Below are 23675 nucleotides of genomic sequence, written 5' to 3'. Positions count from 1 at the left end.
GCACATTAAACCTGCCTAGTGTTCCCCTCTATGGCACATTTTCACCATGAGGACAGAAAATCACCAGAAACACTTGGAAGAATGAGAGGGACATAGGAGAATTGTGTGTTGATTTTTGTGAGCATGCATGTGCGTAAGTGTTCATATGCCCAGGTGTGTAAAGGCCTTCTCATTTGTTTTTGCCCCCCCCCCTCGTGTGAAAAGTAATTGAGCCCTGGGGCACTCCTTAGCTCAGCTTCCATATCTATCACTGCTGGTTTTCCTCACTACACCACACAGGCCTTGGTCACTCCTCATTCTGAATGGCCCTACACAAAGACAGTTCCCCTCAGGGGAGGGATTGGCCCTTCCCTTCCTCCTGTTTCTGCAATAGCTCATCCTCTAACTTGCTTCAGTGCCTCACTCTCTCTCTCTCTCTCGCTCTCTCTCTCTCTCTCAGCATCCCACTCTTATTACTCCTCCCTAGCCATCTCACTTCTTTTTCTCTCTCCTGTGAAACTAGAAAAGGTCTGACCATCAGAAAAAGAATGCCCATATGAAACAGCAACTGTGTTGTTTTTTTCTTCTGTTTTTTTTGGGGGGGGGTTGGGCTTATATATATAGTGTTTTTTTTTTCTGAAACCATCAATGGTGTTATAAGTGCTCAACTAATGAGGAGCGGAATATCAACACAGATCCGGGAAAAAAAAATTCTGCAATGTATTAAAACTTTTTTTCCTGTATCTGTGTTTATATATATATATATGTATACTATGTGTGTGTGTGTGTGTGTATATATGTATACTATGTGTGTGTGTGTGTGTGTGTGTGTATGTATGTGTGTATATATATATATATATATATATCAGCACTAGTCAATCTGCCAGTGAGCGGTTGGCCTTGGGGATTAAGAGCAATAGTCGTGAGAATGGTACAGTATAATAGAAGACTCTTAAGTTTGGTTTAGTTTGGGTTTTTTTCCCTACATTCTCTCCATCTCAGTTGGCTACAAGAACTGACTGTTGCCTGGAGCAGTAGCTCGGTCTGACGGATGTTTACTAAAGCTGCTGTCATGAAGAAACTCTGCCAGCGCGCTGGTGAGGCACTTTGTATGTGAGCAGTGACAAAGCTAGCCAACAACTGGTTGGTCTTATGAAAACACTGGCACAGCAAGCTAAGCACCAGTTGTCAACATCTTATGCTGGTGTTGTGATTGTAAGAGATCAAGCTGGGAAATTTCTGCCCTCGAGTGATGTGTGACTTTTTAACCTGGAATTCAAACTGCAGTTTAATGCTACGTGTTGTGTTTATCTTCCCAACATTTTAATACAAGCCGTGTCCCTACCTCATCTTTGTGACACCTTCATGCTGCAATGATGCTCAAGTAGCCATCCACTTCCTAATGTGATAAGGCCTCTGATGTTGCATGAAATGAAAACCAAATCTATTTCTTAACCAATAGCAATTATAACTTCAAAGGCATTGCAGCTTCAAATCGGGGAAGATAACATACAAGAAATACATGGAACAAAATAACTGCAAATTTGAAATCTGTAGTCATCAGGGGGGATGTGAACTTAAAGCATTATAAATCACTATAGTCGAGCACTTTAAGCAAGCAGTTTTTAATCTAGTTGATGTGTGTACACTAAATAATATATAATCTGATGAAACGGACATCAGCGGCACGGTGGTGCAGTGGTTAGCGCAGTCGCCTCACAGCAAGAAAGTCCTGGGTTCAAACCCCGAGGTTGTCCAACCTTGGTGGTCATCCCAGGTCGTCCTCTGTGTGGAGTTTGCATGTTCTCCCCGATTCTGTGTGGGTTTCCTCCGGGGGCTCCGGTTTCCGTCCAAAGACCTGTATTTCAGGTGAATTGGCCATACTAATGTGTGTGTGTGTGTGTGCGTGCGTGCGTGCGTGCGTGTGTGTGCGTGCGTGTGTGTGCGTGTGTGTGTGTGTGTGTGTGTGTGTGTGTGTGTGTGTGTGTGCGTGTGTGTGTGCGCGCGCGTGCGTGCGCACCCTGTGTTGGACTGGCAGCCTGTCCAGGGTGTCTCTCCGCCTTCCGCCCAGTGTATGCTGGGATAGGCTCCAGCATCCCGCGACCCTAATTAGGATAAGCAGCTTGGATGGATGGAAACAGACATCTCTGTTTTCCTGGATTTAATTGACTGAAAGAGCCTGCTGTCGGCAATTGTACTGTAACATAAATATCAGCTGCTTCAAACATGTCAAATAGGAATATAAAAATAGACTATAAGTTACAATAACATCACTTCGTATTGTCTTAAGTACATTTTCATAACAGTAGGCCAGGGCCTAAAAATCAAAGTAAGCATGTGCCTCTTTAATACTATCTGGTTTTCAGAATGAAGGTAGCGCCATTCATTATCATGAGATGAGATTAGGGGAAAAAATTATTAGCCTTAACATTTCAATATTCACTTAGGCTACCTGAATTGCATAGTTTTAAAATGTTTCATTGTTTTAATATCCCATGTATGAAGGACCCAAAATGGTCACTTTAAGCGGACTGTTTGATCACACTAACCGGATTGTTTTTAACAGCGTGAGTATAGGGTCGATCCCGTCCAGCGACTTTTGATCAGTAGAAGTGATTGATCGGTATAGCTGTGATCGCTGTAAGCAGTAACTATATTCTACATCCACGTCCAAATTTGCAAATACACAGCTGAGCTGTTTACAGGGAAAAACTCCACTGGGTACCTTTAACTAACTGAAGTCTCAGTGCATGGGATATGAATAATCCATTATTGATTTCATCATGAACTTGATAATGCTACCAGGGCTTTCATCTGTAGCTGCTCATTATGTAATTAGCGGAGGAAAATAAAACAGCAATTTGTCATTTTCTTTCTGTGATGAACTGTTAACACAGTAGTGCCTGGTATGAATACTTAAAGACTGTAAAGCAATAATAAATAAGCATTCTGGGATTGTCACACCACAGATAAATGTGTTATTAGCCACCCAGACAAATTTGAATGGTAAAAAACAAATCATCGCCAAGTACATAATAATAATAATAAACTTTATTAATATAGCACTTTTTAAACAAGGTGCTTCGCAGAACAGGATAAATTTGTTAAAATTACACATACAAAAAAAAACATTGTAAGATAATAAAACAAAAAGCATCAACAATTACAACCATAAAATAAGAAAAAAAGGGAAGAAAGCAACTTGTTAATCAAAACAGTTACACAAATAAGAGTTAAAAAAACAAAACAAATATCAAACATTTGAAACATAAAATTAGGTTTTAAAATCAGGGGGAAAAAAACAGTATTCTCTGCTCTGAAATGCGAGGGGTGTGTCTGCTGAAGGCATTGGAAGGTATTCTAGTAGAAAGCCCTGAAGTTTTGTGGTAGAAAGCCCTGAAGGCACACTTCTCCCACAAGCCCACCCGACCAAGTGCGAAGCGGGGCTGGGGGAGTAGTCGCCCCGTTGCCCACCTCTCTCCGCTGCTGGAAAATGCAGTGTGCAGCCTGTTTCACGGGGCCCCCTTCCATCTGCGGTGCATCTGTGACGGGCATTATCGCTGCTGGGTAGTGTGTGATGCTGTGCCAGAAAGCGGGCCGGTGGAGGGGACTGGGTACGGCAGTGTGCGGCAGTGACTCGCGGCTGTCAGCCCATCTCTTGTATAGTTAGTTGTCGGGGAGGGGGTCATGCTAAGGATGGCTCCAGTGTGTCATCGAGCCATGATTTCAACCCCGCCCTAAGAATCTTGAACAGTCTAAGACTAAACTGGCTAGACTGAAGGGCTCACTTAGATGAGTGAGGAAACGTTTCTCTCAAACGTTGTGTCCAGATTAACTGATTCAACTTGCTTTGATTTTCTTACCTGGATTATTGAGCATGCATAAAGACAAATCTTGTCTCATGTTTTCAGCAATTATTTTACAACACTTATTTTTAGGGGGGGGGTTCCCCCCCCCTTTTTCTCTCCAATTGTATGTGGCCAATTATCCCTCTCTTCCAAGCCTTCCCGGTCGCTACTCCATCCCCTCTGCTGATCCGGGGAGGGCTGCAGACTACCACATGCATCCTTCGATACACGTGGAGTCGCTAGCCGCTTCTTTTCACCTGACAGTGAGGAGTTTCGCCAGTGGAAGGATCATGCTATCCCCCCCTCCCCAAGTTCCCCTTCCCTCCCGAACAGACGCCCCGACCCACCAGAGGAGGCGCAAGTGCAACGGCCAGGACACATACCCGCATCCGGCTTCCCACCCACAGACACGGTCAATTGTGTCTGTGAGGAGGCCGGAGCAAGCCGGAAATAACATGGGAATTCGAGCCGCCGATCCCTGCATTGGTAGGCAATGGAATAGACCTCCACGCTACCCGGACGACCTATTTTCCAACATTTATAATGTGTTTAGAAACGAATCTCTGAATTTCCTTTACACGTTCTTTAATTTAAATGTGTCCATGCATCGTAAAACTTTTTATTCAGAGAAAAAAAAATTAAAGCTGTTAGGTAGGCAATTTATATTTTAACCATATATTACCATTTTGGTAATATTTGGTTAAAATGTATTTACTTTCCGACAGAAATCAATAAATGAAATTATATTTGAAAAAAGCCCAGTTTCTATGACTGCTCTAGGCCGTGAAATCAACCACATCACTGCACCTGACTTAACCACCAATCAGGAAAGCTCTTTGCAAAGAGACATCCCAACCTGCTCGTCAATCATGTTGTGCATACACAGTAAATGTTGCGTGCACCATAATGTAATGCTGTTGTTTTTGGTTGGCTAGTACGCTATCTGTAGTTTTGTTTACATCGCTAGTGGACTAGGAGTGATGAGGAGAAAGTACACCCCACCCTCTCTTCACTGCCAGTTCATGTAAAAAATTCAGAGGATTAACTACATTTAGTGTATAGTTTATATGCTAAACATTTAGTATAAAACTAATACATTATCAAAAATTTACCGATATTAAATGGCATATATTTAGCATATAATGTTGAATGCAAGGCTTAGTTAATTTGTTGACTGAAAGCTACATTATACTACAGTGCACTGTACGCATCAAGCAAAAACCACTGGGGCTGAAAGTTGAAGCGAATGCCGAAGTGCCTTAAGTTGCAGTTCCATTATGACCACTAGGTGATTGGCTCCAAAAATGTAAGTCAGTTGAGGAATTCCCAACTTCTGCCTCCAAATGCAAGGTCAATATGTTTTTCTCTACAAGAAGTTGGGACCTAAACTGCTAATGTGGAGTCTGGCACACAGTGTGAGGGTGGTGTTCTGAAAATTGTTGTTCTGGGTGTGTCTGCCCAGATTGACAGATTTGTCCTTGACTTATTGACAGGTTGCGGTGTATATATTTTGAAGTTTGTAGAGGTCCCACCCCAGTGCCGCCCATGCTCCACCCCATTGCCCAAATTTAGATTTTCTGGCTCCAACAACTGACAAGTTGCCAGCGAGCATAGGGCCAAACACAGGGCTTCAGAATGCCCCTTCAGAAAACAATGGGTGATACTACGTCCATCTTTTATACAGTTTATGGCAGATAGCAATGTTGGCACGTACAACATGATTGACAGGAAGGTTGGGGCACTGCCTTGCAGAGAGCAGTTCCCATTTTTTTGTTAAAATTCAGGCTGATTACACAGCCTAGGGCAGTCACTAAGACCATACTTTTTTTTATCAGGTTGTTTCATTTATTGCTATCTGTTGGGATATAAAGACATTCTTATCAAACCAAGTAGTAAATACCAAAATTCTAAAAACATATTGCTCACCTGAGCTGTAAGGGCCTCTTGGTAGTAAAACAGCTGTAAATCAAGGGAGTAGGAGTTTTAATTTACTTTTTCCTTTCGTACCTGTTTGAAAAAAAGGTGGGTACAGAGAAGCCAGTCAAATATGTACGCTTAGCCTCGGAATCTAACATTTTATTCTGCTAAAGGAACTTCAAGCCTTACTAAAATAGCCTGTACAAGGTCTCACCTGTAGGACATATATGCTATCATGCAACTGAATTACGCTAAATTCCTGTTGTGTTTTGTTACATTCTTGCTATGTTTTTTTACAATCACAGCTGTACTAACACTGTATAAGGAATTTAAAAAGCAAATCATATAGACTGTAAAGAAAATTCAAGTCATAATAATAGAATAGCATAAATTCAATTGTAGTGCAAAATTGTGACGTCCACAATGATTGTGATGAACCGCAACATTTCATGCAGTTAACTCGATTAGAATATTTAATTGAATAGCTGCACTACCATATTTACCGGACTATAAGTCGCTGTTTTTTTTTTTACTCATCTGGCTGGTCCTGCAATTTATATTCCAAAGCGACTTATATAATGTAATTTTGTGGCCCGAATACACTACATTTCAGCTAAGGCCACAAGATGAAACTGTTTAATCTTGTGACTCAATTGAAAATACTGTACCACCATATAAATGCGACTTTTTCACCAAAGCAACTTATATGGGGGTTTTTTCCCCACAATGTGGGGAACTCCAGTGTGCCTTGCAGTGGTACTCATTATATGTCCGGTTGCAAATCACATGGGTGTCAAAGGAACATGTCCTGAATTTCATTTTTCTGGCATTAAAAAAACATTAAGTCAGCGGGTAGATTTAATTGGCTAAAACCTGCAGATATCTGAATAAACTACCAGTCTGTGGTCTCATTTCTTTACTCCCTTAACTTTATCTCTACGCCTTAATGGAGCAAAGCTTTACATTCCCTCTTCACCACAGTTTAAGATTATAAATGTAAAGCTAATATTATTCATTTAGCATAAGGTTAATGAGGCTCACCACTTGTCAGCATTTTATGCAAATGTACCAGGAGCTAGTTCAAGAAGCTTAATTAGGTGGGTAAATTTAGTTGGGAATAATTTCTGCTGGTTTGATCATTTGAAAATTACTGTGGAGCAGGAAGGCGGCAAACGAACAACACGGAAATACACTTTAGGTGTAATGGCACTCAATATACTGTCTAGAAAAGTAAATGTTACATTACAAACAACTAATGACCTGCAGCTTATGAGAGAGTTTCAGTCCTGTTAAAGGGAATATCAACATACTGTAGACACATGCATGTTTCTGTAGTAATTCAAGCATTTATATTTGTATCTAAAAAATTGTAATTATCTACCCTTGGGTGGCAGTGGCTCGGAAAGTAGAGTAGTTTTTTTCTGGTAACTGGAAGGTTGCTGCTTCAATCCTTGGCTCCTCCTTGCAAAAATCTCAAGGTGTGCCTAAGTGAGACACCTAACCCCTAACTGCTCCTGATGAGCTGGTTATTACCTTGCATGGTTGACACTACCAGCGGTGTATGAGTATGTGTGTGCGTGGGTGAATATGAGGCATTAATCGATTGTAAAGTGCTTTCAATGGCTGTTGCAGTTAGAAAAGTGCTATATAAAATGCAGCCCATTTACCCTTGTAGAATACCAACCCAAAAGTCCGTTTTTGTGACATACATACTTCAACCTTACCCCTGTTTTGTGTTGATCTTCAGGCCAGACCCTGATAGCTGGAGAGGCTCCTCCCCCATCATCCAGCCAGCAGGAGGTGCAGCTGAAGTTCCTGTTGACAGGACTGCTGTCTGGGCTGCCTCTGCCCCCTTTCACCATCCGCATGTGTCCACCTCTAACCACAAAAAATATCAACCACTACCAGCCCCTACTGGCCATAGGTGAGTTTTCTATGAGCATTAATGCACATACACACACCTTCGCACCATACATCAGTCACATGCCGGACTCCAGGTTAGTAGCTGGATGGGTCAGTAGGTAAGAACACTGGCTTTCCCGACAGAGATCAGGGACTCAAACCTCCGTTGGGACAAGTCTTCGGTAAGATTCCATAGCTTAGACTCCTAATGCTATACAAGCCAATTAGCTCTCAGATGTACGTCGCTTTGGATAAAAGCGTCTGCTCAGTGAAATTGTAATTAAAGTTTTGATGTCTCTAGAAATTTAAGACTGAGTATGCAATGTGTATATATTCTTTGTGTGAGCATTGCACCAGTGCCTATGTCATATTCTGCTCGTAATTGTTTGCTCTTATGGTATCTAAAATAATTTTTTTTTAAATCTGAGATTTGTAAAAAAAAAAAAAAATTGGAAACGAAAATTTAAATTGTTGATGCTTAGAAAATTTAGATGATATGAGTTGTTTGTTTGTTTATTGTTTTATGAAACATTACCTTTAAAATTACATTGCATAATCTGCATTCAATTTCCCATAGAACATGCTGAACACTGGCCAAAATCTTCATATTCAGTCAGGAAATTAAACTCTGGAAAAATTGTTGTTCTGAAATAGAAAATTTGAAGGAGCTTTGGTATCTCTGTGTGACAGATTTGAGTCGCAGGCACAGATATAGGCCATATTTGTTCACTATTTCTTGACTCATTAGCATAGCCAGGCTTCCTTAATAATGTTATTATTGTAACCATCACAGATTTGTGTGTTGAGATGGTCATAAGAAGCTTGTTTGTTCTAAATTATGATTCTTGCTGGACAACATATTTTTTCAAATGTTTTCCTTCCTTAAAAAAAATTAGAGATTATGATAGACAATGTCAAGCTGAACACAAAAAAGTAATTTCAGATTTGCTGTGTCACGTAGGAATTTGGAGAAACATTCAAATAACTTTTATTGAATTTAACATGTTTAATCACATAAAAATGCTGACACATTGTGTTAGTTCAACCGAGCTTAAAATGTTTTGCAGCTGATTTTCATTTGTGCTCAGTATCTGGTGCCTCTTGTGTCAGTGCCCAACAGTAGTCGGCCAGTATTGATGGATTCCTGTTGCCTGGTACCTCTTTTCCATGGTCGCAATGTCCTCGTGAAACCGTTCACCATGTTCGTCACTGACTGCACCAAGATGAGCAGGGAAGAAGTCCAAGTGTGAATGCAGAAAATGAATTTTCAAAACATGTTGCACTTCCTGGTTTTGTATGCTTTAAGCATGTTGTCAAGCAGCTCAATGTAGTTTGGTGCTCTGTAGTTGCCAAGAAAATTCTCAACAACATCCTTAAATGCCTTCCATGCTATTTTCTCTGGCCCCACTAGCAGATCTTCTAACTCCCTGTCCTTGATGACCTGTCTGATTTGTGGACCAACAAAAATGCCTTCCTTAATCTTGGCATCAGTTATTCTTGGAAACATCTGTCTCAAATAGCAAAATCCATCAGCTTCTTTGTTCATTGCTTTCACAAAAGTTTTCGTCAATCAGAGTTTTATATGAAGAGGAGGCAGAAATATCTTTGTCAGGTCAACAAGTGGTTTATGCGCCACACTTTTCTGCCCTGGAATGAAATGCTTATGGAGTGGCCAGTTCTTTTTAATGTAATGTGACTCTTTAGCACGGCTATCCCATTCACAAAGGAAACAACAGTACTTTGTATATCTGAGCTGCATTCCTAGTAACTGCCAATATTTTTAGATCACCACAGATGTTCCCGTTGTAATTGTACTGTGTTTCAACAACAGTTCCATGTTATTGTAGGTTTCTTTCATTTGTACTGCATAGCCAATGGGTACTGAAGGGTGGACATTTCCATTGTGTAACAGGACAACTGTCAGGCTTAACTTTGACAAATCTATAAAAAGACGCCATTGTTGTGGGTCATGCGGCCAACCCAAAGCCATGAACAATCTATCAATGTCAGTGCGGAAACAGAAAGATAGAAATTGTTGTATCTGGTGACAGCAAAACCCATCCTTGCAATCTTGAACCAGGTAGTTCTGCTTTAGCTTTTGACAAATCTAAGTCCCTGCAGGTCCTTTAATTCTGGATGTGTTATCAGATGAGGAGAACCAGGGATTAAAGGTTCAACATCTGGATCAGTGTCGTTTTCCACATCTGGTTCATGCATTGTGGTTTCTTCATCTGCCTCATTGAGGCTCCATGTCTCTGGTGGCTTCCGTACTGGCGAACTGTCATCATGTGGCACTGGTCTCATGGCTGGAGACAGACTGGAGTATTCAATAGATTTCTTATTTTTAGTACAGAAGCCAGATGCATTGGTCAGACAGAAGTAACAGTCCATCACGTGATCCTTCTGTTCTTAGCATATCATTGGGACTGCAAATAACATTGACTTCCGGTACCTCTGAGCCAAGCTGTCAGGTTGACTGCACATGTTGCACAACAAATGTGAGGAGCCCAGGGTTTCTCTTGGTTACCAATTTTACATCTGAAGTAGAGCTCATAGGCTTTCTTAATAAGTGCAGTCATGGTGCGTCTTTGAGCCTTAAGCGTATACTCGCCACAGATGTAACAGAATGTATCGCAGCAGTTGCATCATTGACGAGACATTTCTGCTGTATTAACTCTTCCTGAGGACAATAAATTCTATTGTTAAGTACAAACCCCAATTCCAATGAAGTTGGGAACATTGTGTAAAACGTGCATAAAAACAGAATACAATGATTTGCAAATCCTTTTTGACCTATATTCAATTGAATACACTACAAAGACAAAATATTTAATGTTCAAACTGATAAACTTTATTGTTTTTTGCAAATATTCACTCATTTTGAATTTGATGCCTTCAACACATTTCAAAGAAACTGGGACAGGGGCAACAACAGACTGGGAAAGTTGAGGAATGCTCAAAAAATACCTGTTTGGAACATTCCACAGGTGAACAGGTTAATTGGAAACAGGTGAGTGTCATGATTGGGTATAAAAGGAGGATCCCCGAAAGGCTCCATCGTTCGCAAGCAAGGATGGGGCGAGATTCACCACTTTGTGAACAACTGTGAGCAAATAGTCAGACAGTTTAAGAACAACGTTTCTCAACGTACAGTTGCAAGGAATTTAGAGATTTCATCATCTACCGTCCATAATATCATCAAAAGATTCAGAGAATCCGAAAAAAATCTCTGCACGTAAGCGGCAAGGCCGAAAACCAACATTGAATGCCCGTGACCTTCGATCCCTCAGGCGGCACTACATTAAAAACTGACATCATTCTGTAAAGGATATTAGCATGTGAGCTCAGGAACACTTCGGAAAACCATTGTCAGTTAACACAGTTCGTCGCTACATCTACAAGTGCAAGTTAAAACTCTATCATGCAAAGCGAAAGCCATATATCAACAACACCCAGAAACGCTGCCGGCTTCTCTGGGCCCGAGCTCATCTGAGATGGAGTGACGCAAAGTGGAAAAGTGTGCTGTGGTCTGATGAGTCCACATTTCAAATCGTTTTTGTAAATCATGGATGTCGTGTCCTCCGGGCTAAAGAGGAAAAGGACCATCCAGATTATTATCAGCGCAAAGTTCAAAAGCCAGCATCTGTGATGGTATGGGGGGGGGGTTGTGTTTATGCCCATGGCATGGGTAGCTTGCACATCTGTGAAGGCACCATTAATGCTGAAAGGTACATACAGGTTTTGGTGCAACATATTCTGCCACCCAAGCGACGTCTTTTTCAGGGACGTCCCTGCTTATTTCAGCAAGACAATGCCAAGCCACATTCTGCACGTGTTACAACAGCGTGGCTACGTAGTAAAAGAGTGCGGGTACTAGACTGGCCTGCCTGCAGTCCAGACCTGTCTCCCATTGAAAATGTGTGGCGCATTATGAAGCGCAAAATACGACAACGGAGACCCCGGACTGTTGAGGACATGAAGTCGTACATCAAGTAAGAATGGGAAAGAATTCCACCTACAAAGCTTCAACAATTAGTGTCCTCAGTTCCCAAACGCTTATTGAGTGTTGCTAATAGGAAAGGTGATGAAACACAGTGGTGAACATGCCCCTGTCCCAGCTTTTTTGGAACGTGTTGCAGGCGTCAAATTCAAAATGAGTGAATATTTGCAAAAAAAACCTCAATAAAGTTTATCAGTTTGAACATTAAATATCTTGTCTTTGTAGTGTATTCAATTGAATATGGGTCGAAAAGGATTTGCAAATCATTGTATTCTGTTTTTATTTACGTTTTACACAACGTCCCAACTTCATTGGAATTGGGGTTTGTAAACTCACTATGCTACTGCCTGAAGAACGTGCATCTGTAAATGTGAGCAGCTTCTGTAGCCTGTCTGCCAGCATCTAACCTGACTAAGCATGCCCAGGCATGCCTAAGACAACATTTGCATAGCACCTACACTGAGTTCATGCCCAGGCATACTTGGACTGACCAAAACGGCTTGCTTTGTGGGCAAAATACTAGTAGACATGAAATATGATGGGAAATCACAAAAATAGTTTATATCTACAAAACGGTATGTGATGGGAAATTGCCCCCCCTTTTTTTCTCCCCAGTTGTATCCAGCCAGTTACCCCGTTTCTTCTGAGCCGTCACAGTCACTGCTCCACCCCCTCTGCCAATCCGGGAAGGGCTACAGACTACCACATGCCTCCTCCGATACATGTGGAGTCGCCAGCCACTTTTTTTCACCTGTCTGAGGAGTTTCGCCAGGGGGGATGCAGCGCATGGGAGGATCATGCTGTCCCCCCCCCCCCCAGTTCCCCCTCCCCCCCGAACAGGCACACCAACCGACCAGAGGAGGTGCTAGTGCAGCGACCAGAACACATACCCACATCCGGCTCCCCACCTGCAGACACCAATTGTGTCTGTAGGGGGGACACCCGACCAAGCCGGCGGTAACATGGGGGATTCGAGCCAGCGATCCAGGTGTTGGTAGACAATGGAATAGGTGATTTTTGTGATCAGCAGCCCAAAATCCATAAATACACCCAAAAGTGTTCAGGAAGCAAAATCTTCATTGTCCAGTGTTACATGTAAATGGTCTATTGGAGGGCACATACGTCTGCAATTATACAGCTATGATTCTACATCTTTAAATCATTCCACTGAGCTTGGACCATATAATATATTCACCTGTTTGTGTTTGAGCAGGTGGAATCTGCAAAACTAGATCTCATCAAAATATCAATGGGCCGTAGTTGCGTTTTGAATCAGTCAGTCGCAAAACAGGCCCAATGAACAGCCCATCATTTTAAGGCAGCTAAGCAGGTCTTCACCGCAACATGATTATCAAATGCACCATTTCCCATTCTGTTTGCTTCAGCCTGCTGTCAAAGTGAATATCAATTACTGTTGCAGTCGCAATAAGAATTTACTTAAAACCAACATACATTCAGAAACATCCAGTGTTGTGCAAAATTTGAGTCCTTTGATAATCCCATCTTTATTTTTTTGGTTACAGATAATTTTACTCTGCCAGTCTGTGTCCAATTAGCGGAAAAAAATCTTTCTGCAAAAATATTTTATTTGTGGAAAAAAAAGGGGGGAGGGCAATCAAGGACTTCATCGTACTGTTAAATTTGACACTGCATCTCAGACTTGCTTGAAAAGAACTTTAATTTGATTTTTGAAAATCTGTGCAACCACTGAGACGAAATGCATATCATCAGCAAGTCTGAATACAGAACTGCTTTCTGTGAGCTGAACTAGCTGAAGTCTGACATGGGAGAGTGGCATCACATCCTACTTGGCTGTGCGATTCTTGCAAATGTTCCAAAAGGTAGACACTTAATCTGCAATATTTACTTCTGTTAATGCTCCCAAGAGGCACCTGTTAGGAGATGGGGGGGGGGGATTTATTTGTTTTTGATTAGCATGGCAATGTTCTACAAAAGCTGCCCCCTTATCTTTACCACTGTAATAATGCATAAAATTACAAAAGAATCAATGTGAATGGGAAATTACAGGCAGAGTTGCGCATGTATTTGTGTATATTTTTTTATCTCCGCCTGCTTGTGTGTGTCTGTCTGGTTCCTGTGTGTGCTGCTTCTGCTCAAAAATCTGTTTAGGGCTCTTGTGCACTGATGCTGTTCCTTCTGTTTGCTTAACTTTAGTTGTCAAGCTGAAAAATTGGCTTCTTTTGGTCCCCTAACACAGCCCCCCAATAAATTCAGCATACCTCAAAGAAAATTACCTTTGTCAGAGCCACAGACAAGCTGATGAATAGCACTCTCACCTACAAGTTTACACAGCCTTCTGAAGTTGAGCCTCTTTGCCTCACTCATACAAGTATTAGACCTGCAATTGTGAGATGCAAATATTACTTACGTTCACTACGTGTCATAACTTAATAACGCCAGTTAGTTTCTATGAAGTCCCTGAAGGAAGCTGTGCAAATGCCCTCCACTCTCATCTTTAGATTTCTTATTGTGTCTGCATGTACAACGTTGAAAGCAACAGGACCTCTCTACCCAAAATGAAAAAAGAAACTACTTTGGACAAAAAAAAAACCTTTTCAAAAATGTTTTCAGTGCAGTCAGAGAGAGAGAGACCTGTCATTTCTTTGCAGTCAGTGCAGGGACCACTGGAGCCGAGCGTTAGGAGGCGATCACACTGCAGATGGTCCGGAGTGGCTCTGTCTGCACAGCTGGTTCTGAGCGGTGCTCTGAATCTGAAACGGCGATTGAGTTTTCCCTGCATACATTGTTTGTCAGGTCTCTGTAGTCATCCAGCACAGCTAAGTGCTTAATCAGTCTCTAGCTGCATCACTGAACTATGCCTCTTGAGCCACTGTGGAGAGTCGGCTCGCCGAGTCAGCTCGGATGACTGGATAATAACAGTAGAAACCACAGTGGAACACTTATAACCTCTCTGTATTTGAGAGAAGGCAAATGGCCCATATGTGCTAAAAATGCTATTTCTATATTTAATTTGAATGATGTCTTAAAGATTAGTGTTATTTCATCCAAAGCCTAAAATATTGCTATTTGCTATTATATTGAACACTCATGTTGTCACAATAAACAGTAACAAGCTGTAGATTGCTACTTTGGGCATTGTGACATCCTCTTGCAGGTGACTGTCATCCTCGCATGGCCATAGTGACATGTGGTGTCCCTTAAAACAGTGTTTCTCAACCAGGGGTCCGCGGACCCCTAGTGGTCCGTGGTGTAATTGCAAGGGGTCTGTGAAAATAAAATATCTTTTTTTTTTTTTAATAAATTTATTTCTGATTTTTCCCTTTTTTCTCCCAATTTAGTGGCCAATTGATCCCTATTTTAATTCAAACACCCACCCTCGTATTGCATGCGTTCGCCAACTGCATCTCTCCGGCCGGCAGTCTCGAAGGAAAGCGCCTCCCCACTTTCGTGACAAGGCGAATCCAAGCCGAACCACTGTTTTTCCGGCACACACAGAGACGCATTCACATGACGAACACAAGCCGACTCCGCCCCCCTCCCGAAGACAGCGTTGCCAATGATTGCTGCTTCATCGAGTCCGGCCATAGTCGGATCTGACGAGACCGGGGCGCGAACCCCAGTCCCCAGTGGGCAACTGCATCGACTCCAAGCCGATGCTTAGACCGCTACGCCACCGCGGACGTCAAAATAAAATATCTTTAAAAAAACGATCCTATGACATTTATAGAAATAGGATTATTTTACTCAAATGTGACTGAGACCTTTATCTACCTAAACTATAAAGGGTAACAGGACTTTTTTCTCTAATTACATCTGTTTCACAAGTGTAATTTATTGTATTTTAATAAGAGATCTCGCTCCCGTTCGCATTATTAAAAGTTACTGCATAAAAATTCTGTTGTTACATATACCTGAAAGTTACCGAATACATATTCTGTTTTGTTACATATATCTGAAAGTTACTGCATAAGAATTCTGTTTTGTTAACTATATCTAAGTTACAACTGAAAGCTCTTATTTTTGCCCCAAAGAGTGAATAAATGCTATAATGCAATTTAAAATGCAGTTTCTACTGTTTCTATCAAATTGCAACCCCCCTCCCCCAAGATCAGGTGGAGGGGTCCTCAGGGTAGATCAAAAATACGTAGGGGGTCCAGGACCCCAAAAAGGTTGAGAACCACTGCCTTAAAAGATCCAGTTAGTAAACCTCTGGGATAGAGTACAGTCACCTCAGTAACAATGCTTGATACCAGGCATGGTTGATACCATGACAGGTGTTTAGGCCAATGTTGGCACCTGTCTTCTGCTCTCTAATTTACCAAGGGACAGATAAGACAACTCTCAATCAGTGAGTCCAGTCCAGTTGTTGATGAGTAGGAGGAGGCAGACACGGTGAGATCTCTGCCTGTCAGGCTGAGATTTGAGTTGGAGAGGGGGATACCGCTTGATGCCATACCAGTCAGAAGAACAGCCTGGAGAAGAAAAAAAACGGTTTTTACACCTTCTGTGAGGTGCAAATAAGGGGGAATGAGCTCGTTGCTGGGGCTGTGAAAGCAGTCAGGGTTGAAATTGCCATTGACAGTCCCATTACAGTCAGACGAAGGCAGGGATCGCCATCTCTTTTTCATCCATTTCTACCCTTCATTTTTCTAGTCTCTGTCACTCTCTCTCTCTGTCTTGAGCTCTCTCTCTCTCTGTCTCTCCCCCCCTCCCTCTCACTCTCTCTATATCTCCCCTCTCCAAGGGACAGTCATAGTAATTGTATGGCAGATATAGCATGCCCAGAGGTACAGCTGTCTGGGTTCCTTGTCTGTGTAGCTGTAATCTGGGTGCGACGTGACAGCTTCATTACAACTAAATGCGCATGCCTCTGCATGCACAAACAAACACACACACGCACATGCCTTTTTTTTCCCCAATGATGCATGTACAGACACAAACAAACATGGGGGGAAGGCACGAAATCGATCCCTTAATCATTTGATGGGGACAGATCTAATTAAAATATCCATGTATCCGCCAGTAGCCATTTTTGATGAGTTGTTTGAGTCTGCAAAATGAGACGGTATCATCCTTTGGATGAGGTTGCAATTTGTTTCATCACTTGGCCAGTGGCACAACAGGCTTCGTGGTGGTTTTGTACTTGTCTAATTGGCAAGTTCTGTTTTCACTGTTGTGCCTTCTTCCTGACGTAAAAAATGTATAAATAAAATTGCAGTTAGCAAAAACGATATCAAACAACAACAAACAATATGATACGAAGGGAGCTGCTGAGGCATGCAAGTCTTCACCTCAGAAAAGCAGCATGAGATGCACTGATTCTCTGCTTCAGTGGTCTGTTTGAGTGAATATCAATCACATTCACTTTGCAGTGCCATCATTGTGTTGTTGAGATCTCCAGTTGTACCCAATCTTTTCTGCATACTGATCCTTTCCAGAGCCAGTAGAGGTCGGCTTAGCAGAGGAATGTGAAGCTGGGTCACCACTAGGAAAAAGGTGTCCGGACAGTCAGAATGCTGTGTCATTAAAATAAGATTTGAGGGATTTCTGCTAGATTAACAAAATTAACGTATATACAAACAGAAAATTGCTTTATTTACTGTGCAGTAAAATGTGCATTCAGTTGACAGATAATAATTGTTGAACATGGGTCATTATTTATTTAGTTTTTTGGATTTTTCCCCCTTTTTTTCTCCCAATTGTATCCAGCCAATTACCCCACTCTTCTGAGCTGTCCCGATCTCTGCTCCACCCCCTCTGCCGACCCGTGGAGGGCTGCAGACTACCACATGCCTCCTCCAATACATGTGGAGTCACCAGCAGCTTCTTTTCACCTGACAGTGAGGCATTTCGCCAGGGGAACGTAGTGCATGGGAGGCTCACGCTATTCCCCCCAGTCCCCCCCCCCGAACAGGCGCCCCGACCGACCAGAGGAGGCGCTAGTGCAGCGACCAGGACAAATACCCACATCCGGCTTCCCACCCACAGACACGGCCAATTGCGTCTGTAGGGACGCCTGACCAAGCCGGAGGTAACACGGGGATTTGAAATGGCGATCCCCGTGTTGGTAGGCAAAGGAACAGACCGCCACGCTACCCGGACGCCCCAGTCATTATTTTTAAACAGGCAAGAAATCTCAAGTCCTGCTTCTTGAATAAAACTCTCTAAAATAGCTTTTCACCAGTCAGTCAAGGCTTGAACAGGGAAAGAAAGTAGAACACTGACCAATATATCTGGCCAGCAATCCCAGTAACAGGACAACTCAGATGAAAGTCAGGACAGGACTGTCATTCTTTTCCTCCAACCACCGCTGCCCTCCTTGAAGAGTGATCAACAACCCCCGATTCCCACTTGACACATTTGCCACTATCTTGTCATCCACCTGCCAAATGGTGAGCCTGAAAGGAAAATTCACATGCGCACAGATGCACATGCACGCAAATATCCTGTCCGTGCTGCATTCTAGCATCACCAACAGATGTTGTGTCAGCATGTGGTTGTAGCTTTAAGATACTGTGGCCCAATCTGTCGGGCCAACCAGCACATCAGCCCAGCTCCATAGTGCAGACTAATTATGGAACTGCAACCTGTGCATGTTTTCTATAAAATTGCTCCCCAGAATCTTTTTAAATGCTTTTTAAAACGTTATTAGAATAATTCATTGGTACGCTTCACATCTGTCCGGAAATTAATTACTTCATTCATTCATTATCCAAGCCGCTTATCCCAACCGGGGTCATGGGATGCTGGAGCCTATCCCAGCAGTCATTGGACAGCAGAAGGGGAGACACCCTGGACAGGCGGCCAGTGCATCACAAGGCCAACACACACACACATTCACACCTAGGGACAATTTAGTACTGCCAATTCACGTGACCTACGCAGACATGGGGAGAACATGCAAACTCCACACAGAAAACGACCCCCAAGGTTGGACTACCCCGGGGCTCGAACCCAAGACCTTCTTGCTGTGAGGCGACCGTGCCATGTCCAGAAATTATAACTGACTTTTTGACTAACTGATCATTTCAATTGTACTCACCATGTTAATTAATTATTTCAAAAACAGTCATTTCCCATCTGTTTCACAAATTTCATTCCCCATTTAAAAAGAAAAAACCTAACAGTTCTGAGAACGAAAAATCATCAACAAGCTACGTGAATTTGTTCCTTGCGTGAAAAATGAGTCCACATTGTAAAAAGGCAGTTTTTCATAGTGAAAGGGGGTGAAAAAAAAACTAAATTAAAAATGTCAAAAGAGAAACCCCCATCTCACAAATTACTTTTTTCTTGAAAGTTTGAAAAAAAAATCAACAGTATATGCAGAGTGATTTTCCTGAATCAAAGCAGGCAGTGAATCCATAGGCTCCAGTGGAGCTCCTCGGTGGCCAACAGCAGAAGGACGGTTGCATCAGACAGCCCACTGATACTGCAAGTGAAAGTGTCTGAAGCAAAGTGTTAAAAGAGAAAGTGCATTTTCAGTCATGTTTTAATAAATAAATAACGGTTTGAATATGTTTGCAGTTCATTTTGGGTTGATTTTCCCCTTACAGAGAGAGGTGATGAGCATAAGTGTCAGACTCATTCAGAGTCTTGTCGTAGGATAGTCTAGTGTTACCTGCAGGATGTTTCATCTAATTGTGTATTTTTTGGGGGAGCGTGCAGGGACTCTGTTTTCCCTGTGACAGATGTAAAAGAGAAATGTTCACAGGATGCATATCTGTTAGCTTAGTGACAAGCTGTGATGCACTTCCACTAACCAGGCCTAACAACAGAGAAAACAGGATGGTGTCACACTGACAGGCTGTCTCTCTAAGCCTCCTCATCCTTCTGGAAGGCTGACTACTTCTGGGACAATAACTATGGCTTGTGTCCTCTCTGCTTCTCTCCCTTTTTTCGTACCTCTTCTGCTCTCTGTCTCCATACCTATGCCCTTCTCTTTGATTCTCACTTATCTTTTGTTCTCCTCGAACCCCCCCCCCCCTTTACAGGGACCAGCAATGGGTCCGTGCTGGTATATAACTTGACCAGTGGTGTTCTCCACAAGGAGCTGAGTGTCCACTCTTGTGAAGTCAGGTAAGATTCCTGGTTTCGTGAAGTATGTGTATAGCATTGCACAAAACACAATTAGAATGAGGAGTCCAGGGCCTCCAGGTGGCATGGCAGTCTATTCCGTTGCCTGCCAACATGGGGATCGCCGGTTCAAATCCCTGTGTTACCTCTGGCTTGGTCGGGCGTCCCTACAAACACAATTGGCCGTGTTTGCGGGTGGGAAGCCGGATGTGGGTATGTGTCCTGGTTGCTGCACTAGTGCCTCCACTGATCGGTCAGGGCGCCTGTTCGGGGGTGGGACTGGGGGGAATAGGGTGATCCTCCCATGTACTACATCCCCCTGGCGAAACTCCTCACTGTCAGGTGAAAAGAAGTGGCTGGCGACTACACGTGGCATGTGGTAGTCTTCAGCCCTCCCCGGATCAGCAGAGTTGGTGGAGCAGCGACCAGGACGGCTCACAGCTTTCTCATACGTGGTCAAACATGCTTAAAACTTTTATTATGGGTGGTATTACAAGGTACTAACCCATGCATGTGTTTACGTTACTTTTTCTAACCCTTTAAGCCTCAGATTTGCAGACTTGATTCAGCCACACTTCCCTGCTTCCTCCTTTCTCACTGTTAAATACACAGAACAGCCTGCCTAAGTCCTGTTCGGCAGCCAACTTTGAACATGTTTACATAAGAGAACACGTTAGCAGAATATTTTATATGTATATATATTTTGTATATACATTTATAAAGTATATATTACAAGTATATATTTTCTCTGATATATGAGGTAACCTGCCCAGATCTGTTCTTCAATGTATCTGGGGGTTTTTTTTTATTCAATATCAAAAATACAAAATACATATATTAGTAATGGGAATAACAAACAAATATACAGTGCCAGGGGTTACAAACAAAGTTTGACACAATTATAAAAATAAAGGAGTGCAGTAAAAACATATAAAAAATAATAAATGTATTTAAATTAGATTGCGGATGATACGCTGTGGCGACCCCTAACGGGAGCAGCCGAAAGTAGTAGTAGTAGTATTTAAATTAGATTGATATTAATATGTTAAATTTGGAGCATAAATTTAAGGTTTTCATAGCTTTTCTGTTGCATGAAGTAGATAATGTTCTAATGTAGGACTGCTTCCTTTTTAAAGGTGCAAAAAGGGGGTTTAATTTTGAACACCTTACATTTATGGATATAAAACTTGGCCAGCAATATGATAAGGTTACACAGAAAATATTATTTTTCTAATTCTCTTCTATAATTTGTAAAAACAAACAGGACATCCTTCAAGCAAAGAACAAAAGTATCATAGATATCGCCGTCGTCGTTGGCTTCTCTCGTGTCCGAGGATCCATTCCAAGAGATAGAAAAAAAAACTCTTGGAGCCATTCGCTAAAGCCTTGATTAAATTGGTGAACAGGTCGTGACGCTGGTCCACACTGCTTGGCCTGGGAGGATCTAGTTTCATGGCAACACAAGAGTGAAGACGATGGGATCCGCCACAGGTTGCACCCAAGTGATGGTCGGATTGGGAGTCCGGACTGCCCACTTGTTAGGCACTTACAAGCCAGAGATGTGTGGGATTTTTTATAACCGCCAATCCGCGGTCCCGTTAGGCTTTAGCCAGCTGAGTGCTGCCCAGGTTACGCCAACTCCACAAGTGAAGTCCGGTCAATACCGCGAGGAGGGGCCTATCCGGGGTTTGTCATGCATGCAGGAATCGATAGCCTGTACCTTTCAGCCTACATCACATGACGCTTCAGCAACCCATCATAGATATAGTCCAATATAAAATGACAGATGCCTTGCCACAGACTCCGAGTGTGTTCACAAGTCCAAAACAAATGGAAAACAGTCTCTGGGTGCATGTTACAAAAAGTGCAATTTACGTCAATATTCTTCTTCAATCTTACTGAAAATGATTTGACAGGATAACAGTGATGAATTGTCTTAAAAGAAATGTCTTTAACTCTGTTAACCAGTAAGTATCTATTAGGAAAAGACCATATTTTTTCCCAACACAAGTCCTGAATTAGCTTATTCCAGGTTGCAGTTACGTATGGGACAGAGACACAATCAGTTTGGAATAAGTTGCAGATTTTGTTTTGTTATTTTTACAGGAAGCTGGTAGAAAACATGATTTTTCTATGTGTATCAACCGAATCGAGCGAAGGTGTCACAGCAGAAGATGAAAAGGGAGCATGACAACATCTGGTGTTGTCATGCTCCCTTATAAAGCATGACGACACCAGATGGAATGGCATCAAAAACAATAGAGAATTGTTTAGGGCTTACCTAAACAATTCTAACTTAATTACCTAACCTTGAAATGACAGAGAAATTATTGGTAACCAAAAAGTTTTGCCTCCTTATTGAGAAGTTGACTGACCTGTACAATATCATTCCTGAACCAATTGTCAAAAAATGAAGATTCCTTTTTGTAACACACATCCCTGTTGTTCCGTATAAAATATCTATTCGGAGAAAAAGTGTGATTATAAATAAGAGACCAGGTCAAAAGTGTTTGCTTATGAAAATTTGAGAGAGAGACAGGAATCCGATCAATATTATAATTACAAATTAAAACAAACGCAGACCACCCAAATTAGAGACCAGATGATGAGAAATAAAATTCCAAAAAGAGGTAGGGTCTTTTAAATGTTGTCTAATCCAATTAACCTTCAATGTGTTGTTTAGTGTACTAAAATCAAGAAAATTGAGGCCAATGTTATTATAGTTATTCATTAAGACAGACTTTTTAAAATAATGAGTTTTGTACTTCCAAATAAAGTTATAAAGCAACTGGTCAACCGCTTTACAGTTCTTTTTTTCGTAAACATCTAAAGAAATAGCAGCATAGGTAAGCCTGGGTATACCTTCTGCTTTAGAGTGTAATGTTCTACCCTTTAAGGATAGGTCGATTTAAAGCCATTGATTATTTTTTTTTCCTGGTTCTCTCTAAAATCGGGATAAAGTTCAAGTCACATCTGTCTTTCTGGTTTTTTGTTATGACTATTCCCAGGTAGGTGACTCTCTCCTTAATTGGAATATTACAGATGGAGGGCAACTCACAGTTCTTGACTGCCATTAATTCACATTTATTCACATTTAAATGAAGACCTGAAGTATTAGAAAACACCTGGATTATGTCAAGAGCGAGAGAAATTTGAAAGGAGTCCTTTAAGAAAAGGGTAGGGTCATCAGCCAGATGGCGGATCACGACTTCCCTATTTATGTTTGACATACCTTTCAAGCTACTAGCTTTGATATGATTAGCTAATTATTGGGCTGATAGTAAAAATGAATAAGAACTGAGAGGGCAGCCCTGACGAATACCACGTTGTAACTCAAAATCTGGGCAATGTGCCACTTTTATTTAATTGAATTATTTCAGTTACTGTATAATATTTTAATGGTTCTGCAAAAAAGTTGCCAAAATCAAATTTGTTAAGTGTTTTAAAGATAAATTAATGTTCAGTCTAATCAAAGGCTTTGTAAAAGTCCAGGAAAAGGATGAAACTTTCATTATTAACTAACTCTGGGTAATTAATATATCAAGTACAAGCCAAATATTGTTGGAAATTTGCCTATTCCTCATAAATCCAGACTGTTTCATCTATGGTAGCATCCAATACATTTTTATGCGCTTAGCAAATATAATGGCTAAAATTTTGTTATCATTATTTAGTAGGCTAATCAGGTGCCAATTGTCAATAAGTAACAAATCTTTCTTAGGTTTGGGAATAAGGGTTATTAGGCCAAGTTAAATTGGGAGGGAGAATACCTTTGGCAATACTTTCACAAAATAGTACTTCGAATAAAAAGGGAGCCAGTTCTTCTGAGAAGGACTTATAGAACTCTGAATAAGTCCATCCACTCCAGGAGATTTATTGTTCTTTAAACTATGTATTTAGTCTATTCTTTCCTTAAGAGATATTGGACAATCACAGAATTCTTGGTCAGCAGTGTTGATTGGGTTAGTACCATC

The 23675-nt window shown here is 41.7% G+C and overlaps 1 protein-coding gene across 1 annotated transcript in view; it reads left to right on the top strand.

The window, feature by feature from the left end:
• The window catches only part of wdr11 (WD repeat domain 11), a 114696-nt gene that overhangs the window by 27619 nt on the left and 63402 nt on the right, over positions 1 to 23675 (top strand). The window contains exons 10-11 of the mRNA XM_056291656.1: positions 7492 to 7668; positions 19620 to 19704. Of these exons, the coding sequence (XP_056147631.1) occupies positions 7492 to 7668; positions 19620 to 19704 (262 nt within the window). The remainder of the gene's footprint in view (positions 1 to 7491; positions 7669 to 19619; positions 19705 to 23675) is intronic.

Source organism: Lampris incognitus, chromosome 13 (genome assembly GCF_029633865.1).
Source record: "Lampris incognitus isolate fLamInc1 chromosome 13, fLamInc1.hap2, whole genome shotgun sequence".
Taxonomy (NCBI): domain Eukaryota; kingdom Metazoa; phylum Chordata; class Actinopteri; order Lampriformes; family Lampridae; genus Lampris; species Lampris incognitus.
Note: the sequence above shows the minus strand (reverse complement) of the source record. Positions and strands in the feature narration are given on the sequence as shown.